The sequence below is a fragment of the Puma concolor genome, chromosome D2 (assembly GCF_028749965.1).
Source record: "Puma concolor isolate L17-30 chromosome D2, mPumCon1.1.hap2, whole genome shotgun sequence".
NCBI lineage: Eukaryota > Metazoa > Chordata > Mammalia > Carnivora > Felidae > Puma > Puma concolor.
Window position 1 is genome coordinate 45,663,781 of NC_141677.1, and position 27,625 is coordinate 45,691,405.

The 27,625-nt window shown below is 37.4% G+C and overlaps 1 protein-coding gene across 2 annotated transcripts in view; it reads right to left on the reverse strand.

The window, feature by feature from the left end:
• Window positions 1-976: 976 nt before the first annotated feature.
• WAPL (WAPL cohesin release factor) overlaps window positions 977-27,625 on the reverse strand; it is a 93,199-nt gene continuing 66,550 nt past the window's right edge. For both annotated transcript variants that reach the window (XM_086680183.1, XM_086680181.1), the window contains exons 6-19: window positions 26,796-26,948; window positions 26,413-26,549; window positions 25,586-25,697; window positions 23,259-23,486; window positions 21,204-21,315; window positions 20,342-20,439; window positions 19,328-19,404; window positions 14,725-14,900; window positions 14,077-14,192; window positions 13,502-13,666; window positions 10,421-10,628; window positions 7,887-7,975; window positions 3,662-3,757; window positions 977-3,339 (exon numbers count right to left, since the gene is read on the reverse strand). In XM_086680183.1, coding sequence (XP_086536309.1) covers window positions 3,274-3,339; window positions 3,662-3,757; window positions 7,887-7,975; window positions 10,421-10,628; window positions 13,502-13,666; window positions 14,077-14,192; window positions 14,725-14,900; window positions 19,328-19,404; window positions 20,342-20,439; window positions 21,204-21,315; window positions 23,259-23,486; window positions 25,586-25,697; window positions 26,413-26,549; window positions 26,796-26,948 — 1,833 coding nt within the window. In that variant the 3' untranslated portion in view covers window positions 977-3,273. The remainder of the gene's footprint in view (window positions 3,340-3,661; window positions 3,758-7,886; window positions 7,976-10,420; window positions 10,629-13,501; window positions 13,667-14,076; window positions 14,193-14,724; window positions 14,901-19,327; window positions 19,405-20,341; window positions 20,440-21,203; window positions 21,316-23,258; window positions 23,487-25,585; window positions 25,698-26,412; window positions 26,550-26,795; window positions 26,949-27,625) is intronic.

Genomic DNA, 27,625 nt, shown 5'->3' on the forward strand with positions numbered 1-27,625 from the left:
TCAGTTCTTCCTTCTAATGTAACAAAATACCAGTGGTACGTTTGAAACATTTTAATAATTACACTGGTTTGTTCCATTTTCTCCCTGCTTTAGTCACTAACAAGGTATTAACTACTTTAGAAATAATTTTAGAGACTTGGCAGTTAAAGGGACCCAAACCCAAGGACCTCAGCAATAGGAAAGCTCTTATCCCAGGTGTGGACAGAGTCACAGTAGTCTACTCTGTTTAGAACATTTTCATTTCCTGACTGTGGAAACAGAATTGTTTGGCGAAAGCTACCATTTACCAAGACCTAGGTTTGAAACAGGGTGCTAATGCTTCATACGCACGGTTCCGTTTAGTCTTCACGGTCCTGAGGTCAGGGAGAGCCCCGTTTGTGGCTGAGTAAGCAAGATACAAGTCGTTTGGGAAACTGCTCATACATCAGCACTTATTTTCCAAATGTATGTGTGTGATTTAGGTCTTTCTATATGCATAGCCTGCCCGCTTCCACATGGTTATACATGTTGTGTATGTGTGCAAAAGGGGAGAGTGGATGCGAGCTCACGGGAGAGGCCCCTTTGAATCTAGTTTTGAAAGCAGTGAGGAGAGGTTGACGAATCTACTTGTGCAGGAAACTTTGACATCTAAGAAAACTGAAAAACTAAAAGCAGCTGTAAAACAAATCAACAAAGTCTTGGGTCATATTCAGAGGGGCAAAAAGACTAAGGCAACTTAACAAATGCATCACGGGCCTAACTACATACAAGCAGAAAATCACCATCCCTAAACGAATCCAAGTTAAGAGTTGACATTCGGATGAGTATGAGGAAGGGAGAGGTTATGTAACGTTTAACAAAAACTGGTTAAATTTTTATGTGTATGTTGAAAGGGAAATTCACGTAACACATCATATCTCCCCTTAGTCAGCTATATCAAGTTCATGAGCTTTCTTCCTCCAAAACAGTTCAATAGATTTATGTTAAAGACAACATGTGTATTGAAAGTAGCAATTTTATTTGAGTTAAAATTATTTACAAAAACCCAAAGACATACTTCATGAAACTGGTACAAACTATTTTTTTCCTGCCGTTGGCTTTTGCTCCAAAGATCACAGCTGAGAAATACTGTATAAAATAAAAATAGGATTGGATTCAGAAAAGTACTCTACTGTTCTAATTTCCAATTGGTAGTATTTACAGAAATATTTACAATGGAAAAAAGGTTACTTTAAAACTTTAATTTGCAAGTCAGCCTCAAGTACCCTAAAATGCAGAGTTCTCTGAGGGTTAAAAACACACAAATGCACTGCAGTTGGTGAGGTGATTTCTCCCCCACCACCCCCACCACAATCTGCATCTCTATCAGTGCTTGACAATTAGTTATTATTTAAAAAACAAAATAAAAAAAAAAAAAAACTGTTAAACACGGAGGTAAATCAATTCTCAAATGATTACCAGTGTAACAGAAAAATGTAGTTCGCCCTGACTGTTCTCATCCAAACATTTTAGAAGATTCTTTACCATCTGCCACAAGTCAGGTTTTTTAACCAAAAATCTGTTCAATTCCTAAAGCCAATGATTAATATCAATGCATTTTAAAATTATTAAACAAAATATATCTAACTAATTCAATTTTATGGATATCATTTACTGATATACTTTTAAAATAGGTCACTACGCTAGCATTTATACTCAGGGCAAATAAAACCTCGGTCCTTCCCAAGTTACACTGGCATAACTAGAACTATGCTGTTAAGAGGTGATGGGTGGGGGTTGGGTGGGTAGGAGGAAGAAAACAATTTGCCTGGAATCAGTTACTTCCTTATAGATTTCCCAACAATCTGCATTATCAAAAATAGGAAGACAATAGAAGGCAGCCACTGCATTAAAAAACATTACAGCTGGCACTGATACAAGAGCCCCGATTTGTCACTTTATACAAGGAAATAACAAAGTCTAAATGGATAACAATTAGACTTTTAAGCTATTTTCCTCAATACACACCAAACTAATATATTTTTATGGCTTCAAGTTTTACAAATCCAATGAAGAAACATGATATAACTACCTGAAAGGTATTTAAAAGTATTAATGAAAGAAATCTCTGGAAAGCCTGTATTCAGGCCCAATCAACAAAAAAAGTTTAACCAGTGGTCTGAACAATAATTAACATAAGAAAGAGTTGCAATGTTGTGAAATTAAATATATAAAATGTGTTTTGTGTGTTCCATGACTGTTTTCCAAACACACTGTTCTATGAACTAAGAATTTGAATGAAAAAAAGGATCTTCTCTGAACCAGCAATTTAAGGCTTTGCGTTTATGCATTTGATCCTGTCACTCTGTAGAAGAATATACACATTATCTGGAAACATGAATTCCACATTGGTGTTTTAGCTTCCTTATATTTATTGTACTGAACATTAGAAAATATATCTAGAGAGCCCTCCCTCAAAACAATGTTTCAAGAGCCTCCTCTAGCATTAAGAGTAAACTACCCTGGGTTTGTTTGTCTATTTTGCTTCATCCTTTAACAGGGCACATCATCTTACATAATATTCCCTCAAACTGTTGTTTGTTTTCTTGTGTCTATAGCTATGACTCATTATGGTATGATAATATGGTCATGGTCTCAAAAGTGAAAAACAGCTCAACAACCCAAACCAAATCAAAAATAAAAAAATATACTATTAATCCCTTGTGTCTTTGGATTCCATCTAATTTTAAATATAGACAGTAGTTCAGGGAACAACAACAAAAAAAAATTCACAAAATTATTAAAAGCTTTATTTACGATTGGAATCATTCAACAAAAAAGCAAAAGCAAATGAGCCTGAAAAAGGAACTAAGCTGTTGTCTAGAATGTCCTCAAAACATTCGATACCTCAGTAGCTAAGCTGCCTTTGCACCTGGCTGGCATGACAACAGTGGCTCAACATACACAGCAGTTGCACTAACAGCAGCACAAATTTTCCCCTTAAAACTTGCCCAGAATGAAGCAAGAGAAGAGGGGAGAGTATAAACTCTGCCAAAGTTAAGTGTATTTAAATACTGCATGGAATTGTTAACAGCCTGAACCTTTTCCCTCATTTTTGATAGTTGCAGATTGATGTAGTAACTGTCATTTAGCAAATGCAGAATGCATGACGAAGAAATCAGGTGGCCTTAAAAATCCAAACATGAATGATACTGATGAATGTTCTTGGTATATCTTCAAGGACTTCTTTCATGACTTTTCTTTGTCTAAGAATAGCTCCAGCATTACCGAGCACCTGAAGCAAAGGTAAAGCAGCTAGCAATGTTCCAAGTATTCAATCACTCTAGAGATAGATTTCTGGCCTGTGGTTCCAACAGCACACTGAAGGGAAGGTGGGGAGGGGCAGAAAGGAAGTAACAGTTAATATTTAACCAATTTTATCAAGCATCAAATCAAAGCTTAGAATCTTTGGCTTTACTAAACTGAACACTATGAATCAGAACATATGAAGATTAAATTGTGGCTTTGATAACATAATGCCAATATATTTGGCCATAATAATGAACAATTATCTTAAAAAGAACACATTAAAAGAGAATCCCTTTTCGCTTCTAGTCACTATGGCCATACAGCATTTTAATTCCTACTGTTTAATGACAGTATCATATTTAAGACCACACAAGCTGCAACAGAAGCTACTTACAGTAAGATTCATGAAGCTCAGGAATTTTTTGAGCATCTCTGTCATTATTGAAAAGTCCCCTTCTGGCAGATATTCCCGCACCGTGGTCACATTGATCTGAGGAAACAGATCAAAGAAACATGGGTCAGGCAGCAGAAAACAGGAGTCTGCCCCTGGCACTGGGTTGTTGGTTTTGGCACACACCCTGTTCGAAACTTCCACAAGGTCCTTGAACTCCTTGGTTAATGTGCAATTTCCTTTTCTACCCTCCTAAATCTGCCGGTGTATGTGTCCATTCCCTACTCCATCCCATCCTCAGAAAGGTAAAACTGGGAAAGGCTACAATGAAACACTTGTGTCCTTATTTACTTTTGTAAAGGTACAGAGAAAAATGCCTGAGATAACAAAATGCACTGTTGAGGGCGGGGGGGCAGGCGCGTCAAGAAGACAAGAGGGAAGTTGAAAATGTCCTCAGAAGTGCTTATGAAAAAAAAAAAAATCCTCATGTTCCTATGTAGGCTAGGAATTAACTAGATCTTTCCAAAGATAATCTAGTTTCGTGAGAGAGAATGTCAGCAATGCCAAGAAAGGACATTAAGGTGTTTCCCTTCACTGTTAGCAAGAAGCAGCCAAACTATATATATATATAACCAATCTGTTACAAGGAAAATATATAACTTGCTTAAAAAACCTGTTCTATTTCAATATATTTTTGAACTGTTTTAAAGGTTCATAATAAAAGGAAAGGCTCTTTTAAGAAGGTTCACCTATAATAAAAAGCACAAAAGAAAATATGTTGTCCTGAGTTTGGGGCCAGAAGGTGGGGGCTGAACTTCGGATTTTCGTGATGGGGGCAGGGAATGAGATTACATGCTATGCTTTTAAGACATGTGCCAGCAGTCCCCTCTCCCTTTGTAAAAAAAATTCCTGTCAGGGTACTTTTGAAATTATAAATAAACAAAATAATGTATGGATACAGTTTCAGAAAAGATCTAATAAATGTTACTAAAATAACTACGCTAAGTTATGTGCTATCAATCGCCCATAATCTAAGTGAACCACCTCCCCACCGAAAGCCACTGAAAGCCACCGTAAGCCCCCAGCTGTGCATATTTACTCCGGAGTTAATCTTGCACCTAAAACAGATTTTACAAAATGCTTAAAAAATATACTGAAGTGATGAATGTTATAAGGGCAATCATGATGGAAACTATAGAGCTAAATGAAAGCTAATTTAAGAATGTCTTTAAGCAATTTCTAGGAGAGCAGCGTGCTAGCACAGTGGTGGCAAAAGCAGTAGCTATGGTGCTATGAAGACTGCTCAGTAGAAAAGCGATTTCTATGACACAGAATAAATGATTAGATCCAAGGTTTTGAGTGAAAGCCTCAATAATCAAATCCCTTTCCATCAAAACAGAATGCAACATATAGTGGCTGGGGGGTGGGAAGGACAGTCACAGCATTTACTTTTAAACAGAGAGCAGAAAGTACAAAAAGAAAAAAATGAGAGGGGCTCTGTCAGAAGAACGTGCGACTCAATCTCGGGGTCGTGAGTTTAAGCCTCATGTTGGGTTGTAGAGATTACTTAAATAAAAAGAAAAAAATGAGAAATGGCATGGCCTATTTGGGAAATTTAGAAAAGTACCCAAGGGGAAGAACAGATTTGGAAAATGGAGAAGGCAGTTTTAACAAGTTTTACATGAAGGCATAAACAAAGTTATGATTCCCTAAATGGGAGACAAGAAACGTGGTCTTAAGAAAGCTAGCTATGGTGCAGTGTCCAAGATTTCAGGAATGGAGTCAAGAGAGCAGGAAAGACAAAAATGAGTGAGGAGACTATTACAATGCACTAGATACATGGTATGCAATGGAAAATGACCTAAGCTCCTGGGCTTCCGAAGCATGCAGCCCTTTCCTACAGGCAGCTTTTACTATAATATAACCACCTGCTTTCTTGTGTCTCTTTTACTTACACATTCAGCAAACCAATTTCCATTACGTTTTATGTATCAGCTAGCTTTCTGGGGTTAATCATAATAATGCCCCAAGGCAATAAAGACATCCAGGGTTCTATGAATTCACAACACTGCCTACAATTTAAGGACCTTATGACCTCTTTAGAGATAAGAGATAGAGACAAATAGAAATTTATACATGAGAAAAATGGCCAAAGGTAAATCATATGTGGTAATACCACAAATTAATTTCTAGACCTGTTATTTAAGAAAGAATATAAATGAAACTAGGGTGTGTGCAAAACAGAATACCTAAAAATTGTTAAATTTAAATAGTATGCCCACTGTTTTTGACAACTGCCTCTTCCTCTTTCCCCTCTGCTTGATAAGCATTTCTCATCTGCCCTTAAAATCTCTGAATTCAAGGGGGCGCCTGGGTGGCTTAGTAGGTTAAGCGTCTGACTTCAGCTCAGGTCATGATCTCAGGGTTGGTGGGTTCCAGTCCCATACTGGGCTCTGTGCTGACATCTTAGAGCCTAGAGCCTGCTTTGGATTCTGTCTGCCTCTCTCTACCTCTGCTCATGGTTGGTTGCCCTCTCTCTCTCTCTCAAAAATTAAACATAAAAAAAAACAACTTTTTTAAATCTCTGAATTTAAGGAAACAAAGAAAAGGGCTGAGCTGAAAAAATCTTGTAGGGCCTCTAGAGCCATGATGAGAACTTTGGTCTTGATCTTGAAAGCCATGTGCCAGGAAGGGCCACAACGGAGCACGCTAGTCTGCATTTAGATCAGAGCTTGACTAGAATATAAATATGGAAGAGATGGACAAGAAAGGATCAGAAAAAACATTTAACACAAAAGAGAAGCAAACTTGGGGCACCGGGGTGGCTCAGTCAGTCAAGCGTCCACCTCTTGATTTTGGCTCAGGTCATGATCTCAGGATTTGTGAGATCCACATGGAGCCTAACTTGGGATTCTGTCTCCTCTCTCTCTGCCCCTTCCCCTGCTTGCACATGCTCTAACATTAAAAAAAGAGAGCGAGAAGCTAACCCAAAATTTCACTATAGAATAGACTTCCATTCTTGCCTCCTGAATGCCCTTGGCTCCTAAGGAAAAGAACTTCCATTTCATTTTAAAATTTGGCTCTTCACTAGACCTTCCCCTTAAAAAGTCCTCCCAGTGACTGTCCCATTAGCCAGAACTGTCTGCCCTCATGCTGACTCAGCCCTACCATCTGGACACTAATACTTCTAGTTAAACCATCATAATCTAAATCTTACATAGTAATCCCATTTTCCCTGCCAGTAAGTAAGTTGTTTGAACAAAAGCCATGTGAGCCAAAGTTGGCCAAGATAAGAGGACGTCTACCTGGTGCAGTGGGTGTGGAGGGATGGGGGGTGGAACTCTGCTCTTAAAAAGAAATATACAGGAGGAAGGCTACCTTCTTCTATTGGACCTTATTTAACTAGAGGAGACTGGTAGCTAGAGCCAGTATGGGGCCAGGAGGAGACCAAGCACAAGACAAAACAACATGCAGAGGGCAGTTGGGTTTAGACACATTATCTGAGTCCTTAAAAATAATATCACTGAGACTAGATTTTTTCCTTCCCCCCACTCCCCCAGCCCCCCTGAGACTAAAGCCAGCTCAGCACAGGTTTTATATTATGCTTTTACTTCAACCAAAGCCATTTCAATAAATTCATCCATCCATCAAAAACTTTCTCATTGGGGCGCCTGGGTGGCTTAGTCAATTGAGCATCCGACTTCGGCTCAGGTCATGATCTCATGGCTCGTGAGTTCGAGCCCCGCATTGGGCTCTGTGCTGACAGCTCAGAGCCTGGAGCCTGCTCCATATTCTGGGTCTCCCTCTCTCTCTCTCTGCCCTCTCCCGCTCATGCTGTCTCTGTCTCTCAAAAACAAACATTAAAAAAACAAACAAAAAAAACCTTTCTCATTAAATCCGATGTACTCTTATTTTGGAGTAAGAAATAATTAATACCTTTACAAGTTCACCAAATAAGGGTGCCTGGGTGGCTCAGTTGGTTAAGTGCCCAATTCTTGACTTGGGCTCAGGTCATGATCTCATGGTTCATGAGTTTTGAGTCCTACATCCTCTCTCTCCTTCTCCCACTCTCTTTCAAAATAAATAAGCTTTTTAAAAAAAGTCATCAGATATTTGAAAGCTTTAACATGAAGATGAAAATAGAGTAATACATAAGTAAATTAGGTAATGGTATGAAGTTGTCACAATGGAATCTTTTCAAGACACATAATACTAAACCATTACTTACTGGACTCTCCTGGCAGAGACACCCGAGAAGCAGCGCTGTGTACGAGGCCACAATGCAATCTTCCATGTGTTTGCCAGCATGCTGAAGGGCTAAGAATGTTTAAACAAAAAACTGTAACAGTATATCAAAATAAACAAGAAACCACCCCACAAAACCACCAATTCTGTTATCTTTTCTTCAGAACTGCTTAAACATCGATAAATGCCACTAGAAAAATGGGATATCCACACAAATTAACAAAAAGTAACTCAAATAGAAGAGGGACCTTAATATAAGCATGAAAACCATAAAACTCTTAGACAAAAATACAGGACTAAATCTTTATGACCTTGGGTTAGGAAATGGCTTCTTAGCCACCACACCAAATCCACAAGTGACAAAATTAGATAAACCAAACTTCGTCAAACTCAAAACTTTTGCATTTCAAAAGACACCATCAAGAAAGTGAAAAGACAACATAGATAGGTAAATGAGCAATAAGCAGGTGAAAACATGCTCAACACCATTTATTCAACAGGGAACTGCAAATCAAGTAACATATACCTTCACACCCACTAGGATGGCTAAAATGAAAAAGACAAATAACTATTCGTAAGGATTTGGAGAAACTAGAACCCTTGTTATGTGGCTGGCAGGGATGTAAAATGAGGCAGTCACTTTGGAAAACAGTTTGATAGTTCCCTAAAATGCTAAACATTGAGTTAACAAATAATCCAGCACCTTCCACTCTTAGGTATATACCCAAGAGAACTGAAAATATATGTTCACACAAAAACTTGTATGTGAATGTGATGTCATGGCAGCATTATTCATAAGAGCCACAGGTGGACCCAACCTGAATGTCCATCAATTGAAGACTAAAGTGTGGTACATACCAACAATGGAATATTATTTGGCCATAAAAAGGAACTTATGTACTGGTAACATGTTATAACATGAAAAACATTGAAAACATTGGGCTAAGTGAAAGAAGCCAGTCACAAAGGGCTACTGTTATTATTCCATTTACAGGAAATGTCCAGAATAGGCAAATCCAGAGACAGAATTAGTGGTTGCCACTGGCCAGGGAGGGGAGAACAGAGAGTGGTGGCTGCTAAATGGGCATAGGGTTTCTTTTGGGGATGATGACATGTTCTGAAATTAGGCCGTGGTAATGGTTGCACCTTGTGAATACAGTGAAAACTACTCCAAAGTTTCCTTTAAAAGGCTGAATTTTATCTTGTTGTGGGCTGAACTATTACCCCACCCCCTGAATATGCTGAGCTCCCAACCCCCAGTGCCTCAGGGTAGGAGGTGGATAGGGTGTTTAATTAAACAGGAAGTTAGTTTAAATGAGGTCACTGGGGTGGGTCCTCATCTGTCTGTTAGCCTCATAAGAGGAAATGAGAACAAAGATACATCGAGTGAAGACCATGTAAAAAGACAGGGAGAAGATGGCCATCTACAATCCAAGGAGAGATCAGCTCTGAGACCAATCCTGACACCTTGATCTTGGACCTACAGCCCCCAGAAGTGGGACAGAATCAACTTCTGTTGTTTAAGCTGCTCGTCTACAGTTACAGCAGGTCCTCGCAAGCTAACATTTATGCCAATAAAGCTATTATTTAAAAAGAATGCTACACAACCAAAAATATTATCCCAAAGGAAACATGAACACTGAGAAAACGGAACAGCTGGGGCGCCTGGGTGGCTCAGTTGGTTAAGCGACCAAATTCGGCTCAGGTTATGATCTCGCAATTCAGGAGTTCAAGCCCCGTGGTGGGCACTGTGCTGATGGCTCAGAGCCTGGAGCCTACTTCAGATTCTGTGTCTCCCTCTCTCTGCCCCTCCCCTGCTCATGCTCTGTCTCTCTCTCTCTCTCTCAAAAATAAACATTAAATTTTAAAAAATTTAGAGAATGGGACAGCAATTTTTTACAATATTAGAACTAATGGCATTAGTGGAACCGTGGACATAAGAGAAAGACTAGGCTCAGAAAAAGACATTTGCTGGGGCTTGCCTCCTAGCTTGGTAAAGCTAACCATATTATTTAATTTCATAACCAGAGTGACATGAAGTTACAAATGGCTATTTTGCAGTATGCGCATAAAAAGTAAACCCAGTATCAGCTGCTGACAACAGTGGATAATAAATGTAATGACTCCATCAGTTTATTCCTTACAGTGCTTGCAAGCTAATACCATTTGAGAACTGTTACTGTAATTTTGATAACAGATCTCACTTTATAAAGTGAGACCCATAAAAAAATCTCAAAACTGTAAAAACCTTTAGGAGTCCCAATGTTCAACCACTCTCTTTTCACTGAGTAAAGCCCAGCCTGGGAAAGGCAGACCTTTCGTACACTGCACACGTGCCTTCCTCACCACTAGGAAACCAGCAAAGAAGAATTCCTGTGAGCACTGAAATATGAAAGCTTGTCTGCACTGAACTAGAGAGGCCAAACTATCATAGCAAGATTATGACAACACACGAATTAAAAAGGTGTTAAGAGGGAAACATTTTCAATTTGAACACACGACTTAAAATAAATGTACCTTTATTGAGGTCAAGTTCTTCATCGTCCTCCTCCTTCTTCTGTTTCTCTTCTGTACCATCGGTCTTTTCAGTTGATACCCACTGTATTTCTCCACTTGTTTCTTGCCACTCTCCACTCTTATCATGCTGAGTGGTGGGAGCATCTTTGATCAATTCATCTGTTTTACTTTCTGCCAACTGAGCTGCTCGTTCTCGCTCAAGGAACAGCTGATAAAATTTTTTTTTGAAGATCATTAAAAGAACACCAACCAACATGTATGTACCCAAATATAAGATCTGTTTGCTTTCAAAATCACTAACCCTAAGAAGCATGCTGTCTGGTTAAAAAGGGTAAGTTACGATAAAAGGCTTTGTTCTACATCCACCTGAAGGCAAAAAAGGAAGTATAAATGCTATTGGGATTCAATCAAGTAAGTTAAATGTATCTACTAATGTTATAGGCATTCTGTTTGTAAGAATGCAAATCTCAACATGTGCCCTTAAATTGGATAATAATGACAGGATATTTCAAGCAAAAATACAAACTTGATTGATTGATTGATTGAATGATTAATTTTTTCAACGTTTATTTATTTTTGGGACAGAGAGAGACAGAGCATGAATGGGGGAGGGGCAGAGAGAGAGGGAGACACAGAATCGGAAACAGGCTCCAGGCTCTGAGCCATCAGCCCAGAGCCCGATGTGGGGCTCGAACTCCTGGACCGCGAGATCGTGACCTGGCTGAAGTCGGACGCTTAACCGACTGCGCCACCCAGGCGCCCCCAAACTTGATTTAAAAAAAAAATTTTTTTTTAAGCCTGAGCAGACGGGATAAAATTAAGAAAGGACACTAAATAAAATTATATAACATTAACACACACACACACGCGTGCACACACCTATATAACATTAGGGAAAAGCAACATGGCTTCTTTAAAAGAAATCTAAAGAGATAAACAAGCACCAGTAAAAATAAAAAGCAAAAGGTCTCAGAGAAAACACTCAGAACTGGATCAATCTCAACTAATATTATTAACAATGAAAATGTAATTGTCAGTGGAAGTACACAGGGAAAACTCTTAAGTCAAAAGGGAACGTACTGAATTCCTTGCCTTCATGTACTTTATTTTCCTTGTGCTGGGCTAGTGCTGAATGTACAGAAAGTATTTACTGATAGAATCTGGGGAAAACTCCAAGTTACTAAAAACAACTACCTGAAAATCAAATGCCAAGTAAATCTCAAAAAGTTGCTGAGTATACAGAAGAGTGGTATAGAAACTTTTAATACCCTTAAGAAAATAAAATTTGAGCTTTATACAAAGGCTGTATTTCTTAAAATTGGTTCAAGAATCTCTAGGAGTCCCCAAAATCCTTTTAGAAAATCTGTGAGGTCAAAAATCACATTCATAACAATAAGAGGTCAACTCACTTCTTTCTTTCTCTCATGAATGTACAGTGTTTTCCAGAATCTACATACCATGTGATTATGTTAGTGCTTTGATGGCTAAGGGAACGAAGGCCTCTGTTTTATAATTTTCTGCTTTGATTTCAAATTCAGTAAATATCAATAGATCAAACACACAAACAAAAAATTCTTTTTATAATTTTTTTTTTAATGCTTATTTTTATTTTTGAGAGAGCGAGTGAGTGAGCGAGAGAGAGCGAGAGCATGAGCAGGGAAAGGGCAGAAAGAGAGGGAGACACAGAATCTGAAGCAGGCTCCAGGCTCCAAGCTATCAGCACAGAGCCTGATGCAAGGCTCGACCATGAACCGTGAGATCATGACCTGAGCTGAAGTCGGACCCTTAACCAACTAAGCCACCGGGGCACCCCAAACCAAAAATTCTTTTTAAGTCCCCAATAATTTTTAAGAGTATAAAAGAACCCCTGGGATCAAAATATTTGATAAGAGAATGATGGGGTCATAGTTATGACTCAGGAAAAGATCAAGTTGTTGTGGACTGATTACCTTCTTTAAAAAGGTAGTTTCAGGGGTGCCTGGGTGGCTCAGCTGGTTAAGCACTGACTTTGGCTCAGGTCATGATCTCACACTTCGTGAGTTCAAGCCCCATGTTGGGGCTCTGTGCTGACAGCTCAGAACCTGAAGCCTGCTTTGGATCCTGTGTCTCCCTCTCTCTGCCCCTCCCCTGCCTGCACTCTGTCTCTGTATTTCAAAAGTAAAATAAACATTAAAAGAAAAAAAAAAGGTATTTTCAAAAAGGCCAAAAGGATTAACAGGATAGTAAAAGTTTTGGAAACAATGAAAAGGATAGTTCATTATCAATTCTGAACATGCAAATTGTCATTTAAGGAAAGAAAAAGGTAGTTAGGAACCTAACCTGTTAGACTGGAAAAGAAAAACTACAGTGCCCACTATTGTTCAAGAAACACAGCCATGCAGTTTTTTGGGAGAAGCATAAATTGAGGACAGGGAGTGTGTTTGGTGACCGGGATCCACTGAATTGAGGACATCAATTTTTAGTTATTTATTTATTTTTAAGTTTACTTATTTAATCTCTTCACACAATGTGGGGTTCAAACTCCCAACTCCACGATCATGCTCCTCCAACTGAGCCAGCCAGATGCCCCACAGGGACATTAATTTTTAAATATAGTTATTCTTAACACAATTCCTAAGCCAGGAAATTACTCCACAGACATACTCTGAAAGTGTGCACCCCACCCCCGCTTCCAAAAACAGGAAAGATATGGCCCAATATTTAGAAACACAAAAGTCCGAGACACGGATCACACGAAGAAGTAAATGCTAGAGGACTTGAACTGGATGGGATTGGGGCTGGAAACGGATTCTTGACCTGCAATCTTTTGATAAAACAAATATGCCTTGTTTCTGCTTTTCACTAACAATGCCTAAGGAGTGACTATTATAGTTAAACTGTCAGTGGAGTGCAGTAAGGAAGGGTATACATTCTAACCCAGTGTACCTTTCAGTGAACTGGCGAGGGTGAGCTAGATAGAGACACCCATACACACCCACAAAAGAAAAGGGGAGGGAGAGAGGCGGGAAAGGTGCAAATGATGAAGAAGTTGGACAATGCAACAAACTGAAGGTGTTAGCTTGTTTTGAAGTTGTTGCTTACCTGCACTAAAGCCTGAACGGCATGAATTTGTCCAGCTATCCTTAAACTATCATCTCCTTCTCCACTACAGAGGGAAGAATCAAAAGAACATGATGTTTCCATGTTGACAAGACAGTGCCGATTCCGAGCACTATACTCCACTAGATTTATCAGTAGACCTAAGCCCTACAAAAATTAAAACATGCATATTACCACAGGTGAGAATTAAAAGCAAATCAACACAGTATACGTAACTTTTATTGGCAGCTAGAAACCTGTGTTCTGCCATCCACTAAATGGTTAAAAACCAGTGTGAAAGACAATGATCTTCACAATGATTGCACTGCTTTTTAAAAATCACAACCTTTAGGTTATTTTTTTTTTTTTAACTTTTAGATTGTTTTCATACTTAATACTTTTTTTATTTTTGCACAGAGCCCTTCCTGGCTCTCTTTTGTATAATATGAGGTGTGTTCACAAGTAATCCACTGAAACCCTCAATATATTGAACAGCTGGTTCTTAAACCCAAAACTAAGATGAAGTTTTTATTTTAATAGATTAAATACTAATTTCTGAAATAGTCACTCCAACTCACCAGCACTCGGATATCAAATCTCTGCTCCTGAGGTAGGTACTTTGGAACCTGAAGCACACAGTTCATTGCTGTGCCAATCAAGCCATCCTGTTCTCCCGTTTTGGTGCTGCCCCACTCTGAGTTAGGAATGTTAGGAATATGAAAATTGTTATGGATTCTTCTCTAGGACACTACCAACCAATATTCATTAACACTGATATAAAAAGTTAGAAATACTTAACTATTTCTTTATTAAAATATATTTCTGACCATACTATTTCCAAACCAAGCTCCCAGGCTGACCCTAAAAATACTGGGGTGCCTGAATGGCTCAGTAAAGCATCAAACTCTTGATTTCAGCCCATGTCATGATCTCACAGTTTGGCAGTTTGAAGTTCCATGATGATAGAGTACAGCCTGCTTGGGATTCTCGCTCTCTCCCTCTCTCTCTGCCCCTCCCCTGCTCCCACACATGCTCATTCTCAAAAGTAAACTTAAAAAAAAAAAACAAAACAAAAAAATCTACAAGTAGTTAAATCTATACACGAGTGAGTTACATGATGGCAATTAAAAAATCACTACATCGAGGAAAGAAATAAGGGGAATAACTTGTTTTTACATGTAATATACAATCTTTCAATGAGAATACATGTAGAAAATATAACTTACCATTGTCATTAGTTAAATTGAGCAATACCCCAATGATGGCCCTCATACAGTCTTCCACTGCTTTGCCCACATGGTTGGTTACATTCTGGTGAGGCAGAGGCTTACTGTCAGGTAAGCATATACTGTTCTCAGCACGGTTATACTGCTGAATCAATCCTTCACAATGTTGTAATGCTCTTAAGAGAAAACAAAATGTAGACTATTATGCTAAACAAAATTAGTTATACTAAGAATTTCTATTTACTTGGACCTTAATGTTTTAAATGTCATAAATGCTGCCAAATTAATCTCTTTCTATTATAGAGGTATAATGTATTAACTATTTAATCATATACCAAGTAGGTCTAATATCACACTAAGTGCTAAATTTTATTTTGAGAAAACTCGATAATTTAAATTTTTCTAAGTTAAAACCATAAACTGAGTGGAGAAGCTTACATCTGTACTACTTACAGTTGTCCCCACTTTACCAATCTCTCCAAAACAGACCTACCACAATCCCTCCCTAAACAAGATAATTTAAGAACTACACTTCTGAATTTCATTTAGATGATTTTCATTTAGGATGCAAACTCTGAGCAGGTAAAGAATATTATTTGTGTTAATAATGCATAATAAATAACCTTGTATAGATGATATTAAATACTTCATAAACATTAGAGTACATCATATTTTTTTAACATGAGGTCATTTAACTGACATGTCTCCTGGCAGCCATAAGGGTTATCAGTTACATCCCAAGGATTTTCAAGATGCTACCCAAAATAACAAGGAAATATAATCTTTAAGTGAGCCTAGTATTTCTGAAGACTGTCTTTAAATCACCAAGTCCATTAGTTCAAAAAAGTATATGCTCTCTCACTTGATTATATATACACCACACAAAACTCCTAAAGAAAACTGTACTGTAACTCATCCTTCTCTAGCCTCTCCTGTTAAAACACATTATATTATTAGGAAGGTGTTCCTCATGTCTAATCTAAAATAATTTGTTGCTCGGGCTTGTGGATGGCTCACTCAGTTAAGCATCCAACTTCAGCTCAGGTCACGATCTCGCAATTTGTGGGTTCAAGCCCCACGTCAGACTCTGTGCTGATAGCTTCAGATCCTGTGTATCCTTCCCTCTCTGCCTCTCCCCTGCTCACACACACTCTCTCTCAAAAATGAACAAACATAACATAAAGTTAAAATAAAATGAAATAAAAGAAATGAAATGAAAAATAAAATTAAATAAAAATAATAAAATAAAATAAAATAAAATAAAATAAATTTGTTTAGATGTTTGAGGATGTGAGCCAGAACTAACTGTGCTATTATTGTTAACTGCCTTCAATAGTACTGAGCTAAAACATGGTTTTGGTTTTGATTGGTAAATGAGGGGAAAACATCAGAGGTATATCATTTTATCTTTTTTTTTTTAATTTTTTTTTTTTTTAACGTTTATTTATTTTTTTGGGACAGAGAGAGACAGAGCATGAACGGGGGAGGGGCAGAGAGAGAGGGAGACACAGAATCGGAAACAGGCTCCAGGCTCTGAGCCATCAGCCCAGAGCCCGACGCGGGGCTCGAACTCACGGACCGCGAGATTGTGACCTGGCTGAAGTCAGACGCTTAACCGACTGCGCCACCCAGGCGCCCCTCATTTTATCTTTCAATATGCTATCCCTGCATTTATCAGGGTCCTACTGAAAAGTTTAAAAAGTCAGAGGAGTGTTACTTCACAAACATCCAATTCTGACCCCTACGGCTACTTCTAAGATTTTTGACAGAAAATTCCTAATCACAATGAAAGAGATGAAAACTGTCATATTAAATACCTCCTGAAAGACACCATGTGTACAGGGGTCATGAAATATACAAGACGTTTTTAAAGGAAGAAACTGATTTAACCTGCAGGAATACTCTTTGGTAAGGGAGAATAAAACATAATAACAACTAGAACACAAGCCTTAAAGGTACTAAATGTGATACAAAATTTACAAATGTAAGGCCAAAAAAATAAGACCCAGGGGAAACCTACAGATCTACTGGAAACTAAAGACTACCAGAAATTTGAATACTGACTGGATGTATGATAACATTAAGTCAATAATTTATAGGGTATGAAAACAGTATTGGGGTTACACCACTCATTCATTCATTCGTTCGTTCGTTCGTTCGTTCGTTCGTTTAGAATTGTGGGGCCAGTGCCTGGGTGGCTTAGTGGGGTAAGTGTCTGACTTTGGCTCAGGTCGTGATCTTGCAGTTCCTGAGTTTAAGCCCTGCATCGGGCTCTGTGTTATCAGCCCAGACTGCCAGATGATTTTAACTAAGAAATTAACTTTAAAAAATTTTAAGTAATATTTACACCCAACGTGGGGCTCAAACTCACAACCCTGAGATCAATAGTCGCAAGCTCCACTGACTGACCCAGCCAGGCACCCCTGTGGTTACATCTTTTAAAGAGTCCTCTTTTAAGAGACTTTATATACTCAGGTATTTAATGGATTAATGAAATCTGTAATTTGCTTCAAAATAATTAATACAGAAGAATTATCAACAGGGTTACAAATGGAAACAAGACGGGCCATGGTTGATGATTATCCAAGCTTAATGGTACATACATCAAGATTTATCATACTACTGGGGCGCCTGGATGGCTCAGTCTGTTAAGTGTCCGATTTGTGATCTCAGCTCAAGTCATGATTTCAGTTTTTGTGAGTTCGAGCCCTGCCTGGGCTCTGTGCTGACAGCGCAGAGCCTGCTTAAGATTCTCCCTCTTTCTCGGCCCCTCCCCGGCTCGCACTCTCTCTCAAAATAAATAAATAAACTTAAAAAAAAAAACAAAAAAAAGGATTTATCATACTACTTTGTCTATTTTTGTCTGTGTTTGAAATGCAGTAAAATAAGGATTAAAAACACATGAACTCGAGTCAGGCTACAGTGGGCTTTTGGTTTCATTCCAAGGACTATGAACACACATCCAAGGCCAATAAGGAACCAGAGATTTGGGCCATTTGCAACTATGTGGATGGAACTAGAGGGTATTACGCTAAGTGAAATTAGAGAAAGACAAATATCCTATGACTTGACTCATATGAGAACTTTAAGATACAAAACAGATGAACATAAGGGAAGGGAAGCAAAAATAATATAAAAACAGGGAGGGGGACAAAACATAAGAGACTCTTAAATATGGAGAACAAACAGGGTTGCTGGAGGAGTTGTGGGAGGGGGGATGGGCTAAATGGGTAAGGAGCACTAAGGAATCTACTCCTGAAATCATTGTTGTACTATATGCTAACTTGGATGGAAATTAAAAAATAAATAAATCATTAAAAAAAAAAAAAAGGAACCAGAGATTTGGCATTGGGGATTATATTTACAAAGCAGAGATTTGGGAAAGTTAAGCCCCTGTGGTATTGGGCTGGACAGGCTGAAGGCGAGATATCAAGAACTAGGATGGAGATTAGGAAGAGGCTGTTGTACTAAACTTGAACCAAGGCTGGAAACATAACTGGAAATTTTATGTGAACTGAGGTGACAGCGTTAACCTAATGTCATGCAAGTTGGGCAGAGAGAGTACAATAGAGAGAGCTACATATAGATCTGGAAAAACACATATAAAGGACAGGAGAGGGTTAGAAAAGGGTCATTTACAATAAAAATAAGGACTAATACTTAGTTTTTACCATATCTAAGAATTATTTATGCATACACATATATATTAACATCGTAATATATACATTGTATACAATAAGACATTTAAAGACAAGAAAGACATTTAAAAATCATTTAAAATATTTTAATATTTTACAAATATACCATTTAAAACATTTTTGAAAATGTTATATATAACATATATTAGCATATATACAAATTATCTTTAGTAACAACAACCTTAGGTAGGTAGATGCAATTATTACCCCCTTCTAAAGCACTTGTAGCAAGTAAATGACTTGCCCAAGGTCACAGGGCTAAAGTTATGAAGCTGGGATCCATACTCAGTCTTTCTGGCTCCATAATCTGCACTCCTAACTTTTGTACTACACTGTACTACCTCTTGTTCACAGAACTTGACAAAAGTGTCTTATGAAGGAAGGTGATACAATCATACTTCCTTTATGGTCAACTCAAATGCCTTTTTTTTTTATATACACTTTATTTTTTGAGAGACAGAGAAGAGACAGAGTGCAAGTAGGGGAGGGGCAGAGAGGGAGACAGAATCCAAAGCAGGCTCAAGGTTCCAAGCTATCAGCACAGAGCCCAACAGAGGGCTCAAACCCATGAATGCGAGATTATGACCTGAGCTGAAGTTGGATGCTCAATTGACTGAGCCACCCAGGCACCCCCTTTTTAAAATGTTTTTAATGTTTGCTTAGTTTTGAGAAAGAGAGACAGAGACAGAGTGCGAGTGGGGGAGGGGCAGAGAGAGGGAGACACAGAATCCAAGGCAGGCTTCCAGGCTCTGAGATGACAGCGCAGAGCCCGATGTGGGGCTCAAACTCATGAACTGTGAGATCATGATCTGAGCCGAAGTCGGAAGCTTAACCAACTGAGCCACCCAGGCGCCCCTCAACTCAAATGCTTTGAATAAACTGCATGATATTTCAAAAAAACTTACTTAGCTGAAGAAACAATGAGCTGTGAATCTTTATATGCTATCAAGTAGCTTTGATTCTCTGGGTTATGTACTGTTACCTAAAAGGGAAAAATATTAAATAATTGTGGCAATACACAGCTTTTATTCATTTACATACAACATATGATCCCTTGTAAAGACAAAGATAGGGAAGAATCAGCCCTTGTCATCTAAGGGAATAACCAACATGTTCCATATTTAGAATAATAGAGCTATTCCTCTGTTATAAAATTAAAGCATTTTTACAACTGTTTGCTCATAAGTAACATTCTGAACTACACATTCACTGTAATGAATTACCAATCACTCTCAATGTCAGAAAAGAGCAGTCTCTAACTTATAAACTATTAAAGTCCCTAAATGGATTAATTTAGAATAAAAAAATGCTACCTGTTTAATGTAATGCACCTGAAGCACTCTAAAAGAGCAGGAAAAATTTCAATTTTGTCTACACCAAGAACTTTTAATTCTATATTATCCTGAAATGCACTGCCAGCATAAATTATAACCTACACCGAACTAGGTTTAATCATTCATAAAAGCCAAAGAACAAATATACTTATGGCATACACAGTTCAACAGTAGCATTCTTCAAAGTCAAATATTATTAAGAGCTGTGATTACGATCTGGCTCAAATAGCTAAATCAAGAAAATCCTTATTGATTAAAAAAACAAAACAAAAACCTGACAGCTCTTAATTACCATTTTCCACAAACAATATATTTAAGCAGAATTCCACATTAAGGAAAGAACAAGGACATTTTATAATAAAAACAAACTTAACCTGCAAGGTTTCCTAAAGAGTGACAATATGCATTCTTAAACCAAACTGGTTATTTAGCTTGTTCATTAACACTGGCTGCTCAACGAATGCATTATAATTTCAGTTTGGATTAGCAAAGTAAACTTTTGGGATACTTCATAAAAAATATCTGACAGTCTCTCACCCACTCAGTCACAATTTTCTCAACATAGTTGTCCATACTTATACTCACACTTTCTAAAACTCGTAAACATCTCTCTGCTCCCCATAATGAGGCTACTAGTTTCTCTTCATCTTCATCACTACTTAAATGATCCACACATTCTTTCACTAGGAGAAACAAAATGGATACAAAATTAGTATGTCTCATCACCTCAATATTTATCTCCTTAACTAACATTAAACGCCATCTGCACCCACGAACATGCCAGAACCTCTCTGAATATAATTTATTCGGAGTTTTATAGAACACTGAAATGTTGAAATATAGGAAACTCTTATTGTTGCTATTTCCATAATTCCCCAATATCAGAGTGCTAATGGCTTTTCCTTTAAAAGTCAGAGATTTGCAAGATGCTGCTAAAAGAACAGATCTTGGGGCACCTGGGTAATCAGTAAGTTGAGCATCCAATTCTTGATTTTGGACCAGGTCAGGATCTCACGGTTTGTGAGATCAAGCCCCACGAGCAGAGTCTGCTTAGGATTCTCTCTCTCCTTGCTCTCTGCTCCCCCCCTCCCCGGTTACATTCACATGTTCCCTCCCTCCCTCTCTCAAATAAACATTAAAAAAAATAAAATAACAGGGATGCCTGGGTAGCTCAGTTGGTTAAGCATCCAACTCTTGATTTCGGCTTAGGTCATCATCTCACGGTTTATCCCTTTGTGGGATCGAGCCCCATGTTGGAGCCTACTTGGGATTCTCTCTCCTCCCTCTCTCTCTCAAAATAAACAAACATTTAAATATATATATATCTTAAAAAAAATAAAAGTAAAATATGTTTAAATTGATGTCATTATTTTTTTGAAGTATGTAAATAGATTATTTTCAGGCTTTAAGTAACATTAAAAATGTTATATACATGTGTATGTCATACCTTTATCTACAATATGATCCAGACCACCCAAAAGCCGGAGTTCTTCTTTAAACCAGTCTCCTGCTCGTTTAGAAGTAAGGGACAGCAAGGTCTCCATAGCTAAATGCCCAGTCTAAAAATCAGAGGCATCATTAATGAATATTGAATCTTGGTGAGATTTCTGAGGCAACACTTCTACAGACTGTTTTACTTTAGAAAAGTTCACTGCATGCTACCAGCCCATAGTATTTTTTGTAACAGTAAGTGCTTTCATAAGTAAAACTGAACTAATTTTTATCAGGCTAGTCTAAGTTGAAGAAACACTTTAAACCACTGGCTTGTTTTTACAGAGAAAACCCCTTATTAAAAGTAGTCTATCTAGGAGCAGCTGGGTGGCTCGGTCCATTAAGCATCCAACTTGTGGTTTCAGCTCAGGTCATAATTCTGCAGTTCATGGGTTTGAGCAGCCCTGAATCGGGTTCTGCACTGACAGCATGGAGACTGCTTGGGATTCTCGGTCTCCCCCTTTCTTCCCCTCCCCTGCTCGAGATCTCTCTCTCTCTCAAAACAAATAAATAAGCTTAAAAGAAAGAAGTCTATCGACCCCTGGCTGGCTCAGGGCATAGAACATGTGGCTCTCGATCTTAGGGTTGTGGGTTAGAGCCCCACATCAGGCACGGAGCTCACTTAAAAAAAAAAAAGTCTATCATTTGTCAATTCAATAAAATAAATGCTGATACTGTTCTTTCTATAGAACAGAGGCACAAAGATAGAAAAATAGGACTGTTGAATCAAAGTGCCTATGTATTAACTGTAATACACTATATTGGAATAATTTACCACAAAGGTTGTAACATTTAACTCTAGGAACAAAGTGTAGGTATTATCAGTACACCTTGCTTTTGAATCCTCAAAAGCACTAGCTATCACTTTAAATTTTTGCCAAAGGATAAAAAATGATATCTTATTGCTTTGGTTTGAATTTTTCGAACTATAGTAAACTTGTACATTTTTCCACATATTTATAAGCTAACTGTATTTCTTCTACTCTGAGTCCCTGTCAGTAATTCTTTATTTTCCTTGCAAAGCTGCTTGGGATTTTTTGCTTGTTTTGTTTTTAAATTCTGTATATTTTCTTATCTCTTCTGAATAAAAATCCTGTTACTTTTAGGGTTTCAGATTCACTAGTCTTGAACTTGACATGCAGTGTTAGCAGCCTGGATACACGATATGTCTATCGTGACAAAATTATATGTAAATAATGATTGAAGACCATCACTACAGTAAGCCCAGAATAGTAAAGTCACGACAGTAAAGTAAGTGGTATTTACAACCGGACCAGAGTTTTTCTTTCTCTTCATTTGTCTTTAATTATTCATTTTCTTTCTTATTATGTTTCTTTTTAAAAGCATACATTTTCAAAATGACAAGGCCAATTATCTTCTACTGACCTAGTAACCTGTGGGGATACTACTGATTCTACAAGTAAAGCAGCCAAAGGAAAGGAGAACTAGAATCAACCAGAAGCAACACAGTCATCTTAAACTTCGGGAGTTGTGTTGAGCCTAAGGGTTACTGGCCATGACCCCAATTGCTGCTGGCAGGAAACTTCTTTCAGAGCCTTGGGCTCTTGAGGAGTTAACCAGACACCTTGAGATACTCTGGAATATGTGAATGCTCATTTAAACTGCCCCTGAAAATCCTCTGGATCTTTATTCCTGAAACCTACAGAGAATAAGAATTCAAATTCCTAACAGTCTAAATATAGTTAATACACTAAAAAAATAAACAAAATAAACAAAACAAACAAAAAACAAACAAACAAACAAAAAAACCCAAGCAAGACAAAAGGACAGACAGAACACAACAGAAAATTTATTGGCAAAAAATCTAAACATAGATGGGCTAGTTTAGGCAGGGAACAGAATCATGCTCAGAGCTAAGCCTTAGAAGAACTTGCCCAATTGTTGACCAGGAGATTAAATGATCTGTCCAAAGTCACACACCTGCTGTGACTAATTTAAAACTTTCTGAAAGTAATTTTCATTTTATAATGGACGGAAGGAAGAAACCTACCGTTATATTTTCTAGATCAAGATGCTTGTTGTGGACAGTTTCACAGAGTCTTCGAATTTTTTCTTTGATTTTGTTCATGTCTTTTTCATTCAGTAGCTTAGCTGAAGAAGCATCTTGTTCCAGTTCCAGAAGTCGAATCATTAGATCTAGGCTAGCTCTATCAAGATCCATGTTCAAACGATCTCTACTCAATATGTACATGAGGGCTGCTGTACAAAGGGACAGATTCTTCAACAGACAAAAATAAAAGTTAATGAACACAACTGGTGACACTTTCATTTATGAGACTGTTTTGAGATTTGTTGGAAGCCTTAAAAATGTTATATTCAGTGCAAACTGCCCCCTTAAGGGGCATACTCTAGGAAAATATGAATTAAATGAATAAAGGTCTGTTACTTAAAATTTTCCTTTCTATCAGTACTTAAAATTTTCCTTTCTATCAGTGCTCCCTATATGCATGCTCCCAAACTAGAAAAATGTTAAGTGGAATTACATATTTTCTTAGCCATTCTGTGCTAAGAGTTTATAAAACATTTTTTCCAGCTACACACACACACACACACCCCTGTTTTTATACAATAGTTCACTTTAGGATATTATAGTTGATAAAGTTGAATTTCAATTCTAAATCAAGAGCATGTTTTAAAATCTGTACCACTTAGGTATTTTTTTTTTCTATAAAATAAACACATCTGAGTTTGTGTCAATACTATAAAGTTAAGATGCTCAAATAAACATATTTAGACTCATTTCTTTAAAATATATCAAGCAGGAGGTGCCTGGCTGGCTGGCTGGCTGAGTCAGTGTCTGATGCTGGGCTTAGGTCATGATCTTGCAGTTTATGGGTTCAAGCCCCACATCGGGCTCTGTGCTAAAAGCTCAAAGTCTGGAGTGTGCTTCAGTTTCTGTGTCTCCCTCTCTCTCTCACCCTCCTCCACTCGCACTCTGTCTCTCTCTCTCAAAAGTGAATAAACATTAAAAAAAAAATGTTTTCACATTAATATAATGTGCTCTCAAAATCACTGAAATCAGGCAGTTATCAGCATACTCTGCTTATAATAGATACTAAAAGCCAGAGTACTGAGGTAATATATTTAAAAAAAATTTTTTTTTCAACGTTTATTTATTTTTGGGACAGAGAGAGAGGGAGACACAGAATTGGAAACAGGCTCCAGGCTCTGAGACATCAGCCCAGAGCCCGACGCGGGGCTCGAACTCACGGACCGCGAGATCGTGACCTGGCTGAAGTCGGACGCTTAACCGACTGCGCCATCCAGGCGCCCCTAAATTTTAGGTAACCATTAATATTAACAAAATGGTCTATGTTGGGATAGTCTAACATTTGGAGTATTTTGTACTTACACTTATTTCATATGTACAGAAACATAATTATCTAAAGATTTAAACTCTAAATCTCCCAAAGTAGAAAAATTTTTGACTAGGTGACTAATTAAATGCTTACAGAGCAAATTATTTTTAGAAATTAGGATGTCACAGTATAGGCCTTGGGAAATCCACTGCCCCCAAGAGCACACACTAATGCCTTGGTCCTCTCCTAACTGTGTAACAAAGCAAATTAATTCTTAGTTCTTTTCTCTTCCTCTCATTGTTCTGTATCTGCTACAACTTGGCAATGGAGTTCTCCCAACTCAGGGTTAAGTACACTGTTTTCAGTTTCAGAATATTCACTATCAAACTGTGTCACCTAATCTGCATTTAAAACATAATTTCCTTGAGCAAAAATATAATAAAATGATCTGAAAACACCACTACTGATAATGATAAATGATTTTTTTCCCAATTTGAAAAATGTTAAACCCAACTTTTTTACATATGCTTGATTTTTAAGAGACAGTGTCAAAGCCATAATGAAAATGAGATTTCTTTTCACAATGGGCTAGAACTAGATTCAACATCCAAACAAAATGTCTAAATATTTTTTTTAAATTTCAAACCATTTTTCTCATGCTTTCAATAGAATAATTAAAGATTTTTTTTTCAGCATCTTATGATTAAAGGAAATCAATGCATACAGAATGAAATATTCAGTATAGTATGGTATAGTATGTTAGGTATGAAATCAGAATGATGTTTTAATAGTATAAATTAACAAATTAAGAGAAAACAGGGTCATGAGAAAACATCCTTAAATAATGTATTAAGCAAAAAACTTCTAGCATTAAGCTCTATATATTCAGCAAATAAAACTAACTGAACCCAAAATTAGGAAATACTCATATATGAATAACCAATGAAGATATTTTTCAATAGCTAAATAGACTAAAATTTTAAAATAATGCTTCCTAATCCCAGAAACTTAAAAATACCTGATGGTGCTGGGAATCATCCAAGGTTTTAAAAACCATTGCTACCATTCCGTGTGCTCTCAGGTGCATTCGAAAACTGGGCATGGCACATTTAGTAGCCAAGCTAATAACACTAGGAGAAAACAGACTAGGTTAGGGGGACTGAAAATAGCTAGTGCATTAGTTTTTTGTTTGTGCAATACCAAAACAAGCAAATGGGGAGAGGTGAGGGGTGTCAAAGCACTACCCATTGAGATCACAATATAAAACACATGGGCAAAATGAATTATTAAAAACCTGTTGATGCACAGTGATTAGGTATGCTATATTAAAAAATGTAACTAACATACAGTAGTCTTTAGCGTATTACTACTACCATTAAAAGCGAAAGGTCTCAGCTACTTTTTGTAACTAACATTTTTGTTGTATCAGGACTATAGACAATGTTTGATTGGATATATTCCAATTGACTGGATAATTCAAACTAAGATATTCAATCTATTATAGTATGCAAAAGATGATCCAAATCAAAACATGCTTAAAACAAATTTATTACTTGTCTAAAATTTAGGGATGAAAAATAATTTTAATGATTTTTTTAATGTAACACTTCTTTTAAGCATCTGTAAACTGAAGACTGTACTATACTAAATGGCTATGATCATCCAACTTTCCATTGTCCATGTAGAATCAAGTTCCTCATGAGAAATCAATCACATTCTAACTTATCACTGACTATAAAATACATTCATGATAATAAACTCATAAATGTTTGGCTCTACTCGGCTGGAAAGTGTTAATAAGATATAGCATGCACATAATTATCAAATATAAAAATAAGATCTTACCTAAGGCAACGTGTGTTTAGAGGCTGACTGCTCTTTAAGCCACTTAACAGGTACTCAATGTCATCAGTGAACTCTTGATTTTCACCAAATTCCACCACATCATTGAAGTGCTTCACATGCTGAACAACTGTATATAACTGCCAAGAAAAATAAGTCCTCCTCTTTTATAACCACGAACTAGCATACTTAAATCTACGGGCTTGCTGTACTTCATTTAAAAGTGTATAAAACAGTTCAATATATGGCAACTAAAAGAAATGTTTTTAAAATCATTGGTAGTACTAGGAAAAGATAAGTTCGTGGATATCTGTTCAAGACATTAAAAGGCTAAATGTTACATACAAAAATTTATCCACGTGCAGTAAAACTATACAGCTGCTTACTTCTTTGTCTTCTTTTCTGCATTTCAGTGCAGTAACTATATCTTGGTAGGGCTGAGTAGGTATTGTCACAGTTTTTATCACTTTGGGTGGTGGTGCAGGAGCCTTAAAAACTCCATCATCTTTTTGATTTGGTTCCTTTGAAGACAGCCTCACCTATTAATAAAGGTATTAAATTATTGTTCTAAATAAATATAAAAAAATAGTAATAACTCATCTACCTAGTAAATTTGGCTTAAAAAAAAAGTGGGAAAAGCCTCTGAAAGGTCATAAAGGGCTACTTTGAAATTCCATGCACTACTAGGTAAGACTCAACAAAAGAACCACTCGGGAATTCTTTCTGGTCTTTTTTAACCTCAGATTTCACAGACAATCTATTTGTCTCCAGGACCATTAGAAGGAATAAAGAACCACAATTACATACATAACACTGAGAAAAGCTAGGAAAGGGACAATCAAACTACAACAGATAGACAAAAGAACTTCTAAAGTACAAGAATCTGGGGGTGCTTGGGTGGCTCAGTAGGTTATGCATTCGACTTTGGCTCAGGTCATGCTCTTGCGGTTTGTGAGTTCAAGCCCCGCATCAGGCTCTGTGCTAACAGCTCAGAGTCTGGAGCCTGCTTCAGATTCTGTATCCCCCCTTTCTCTGCCCCTCCCCCAATCATACAATGTCTCTCTCTGTCTCAAAAATAAACAAACACTAAAAAAAAGAAAAGGTACAAGAATCTTCAATTTAGGGTATAAATAGTCATAATGAAAGGCTGGTATATAATTACTAATAGACACAATGATGATTCTATACTAGTAAACACAGTTGAATATACTCAACT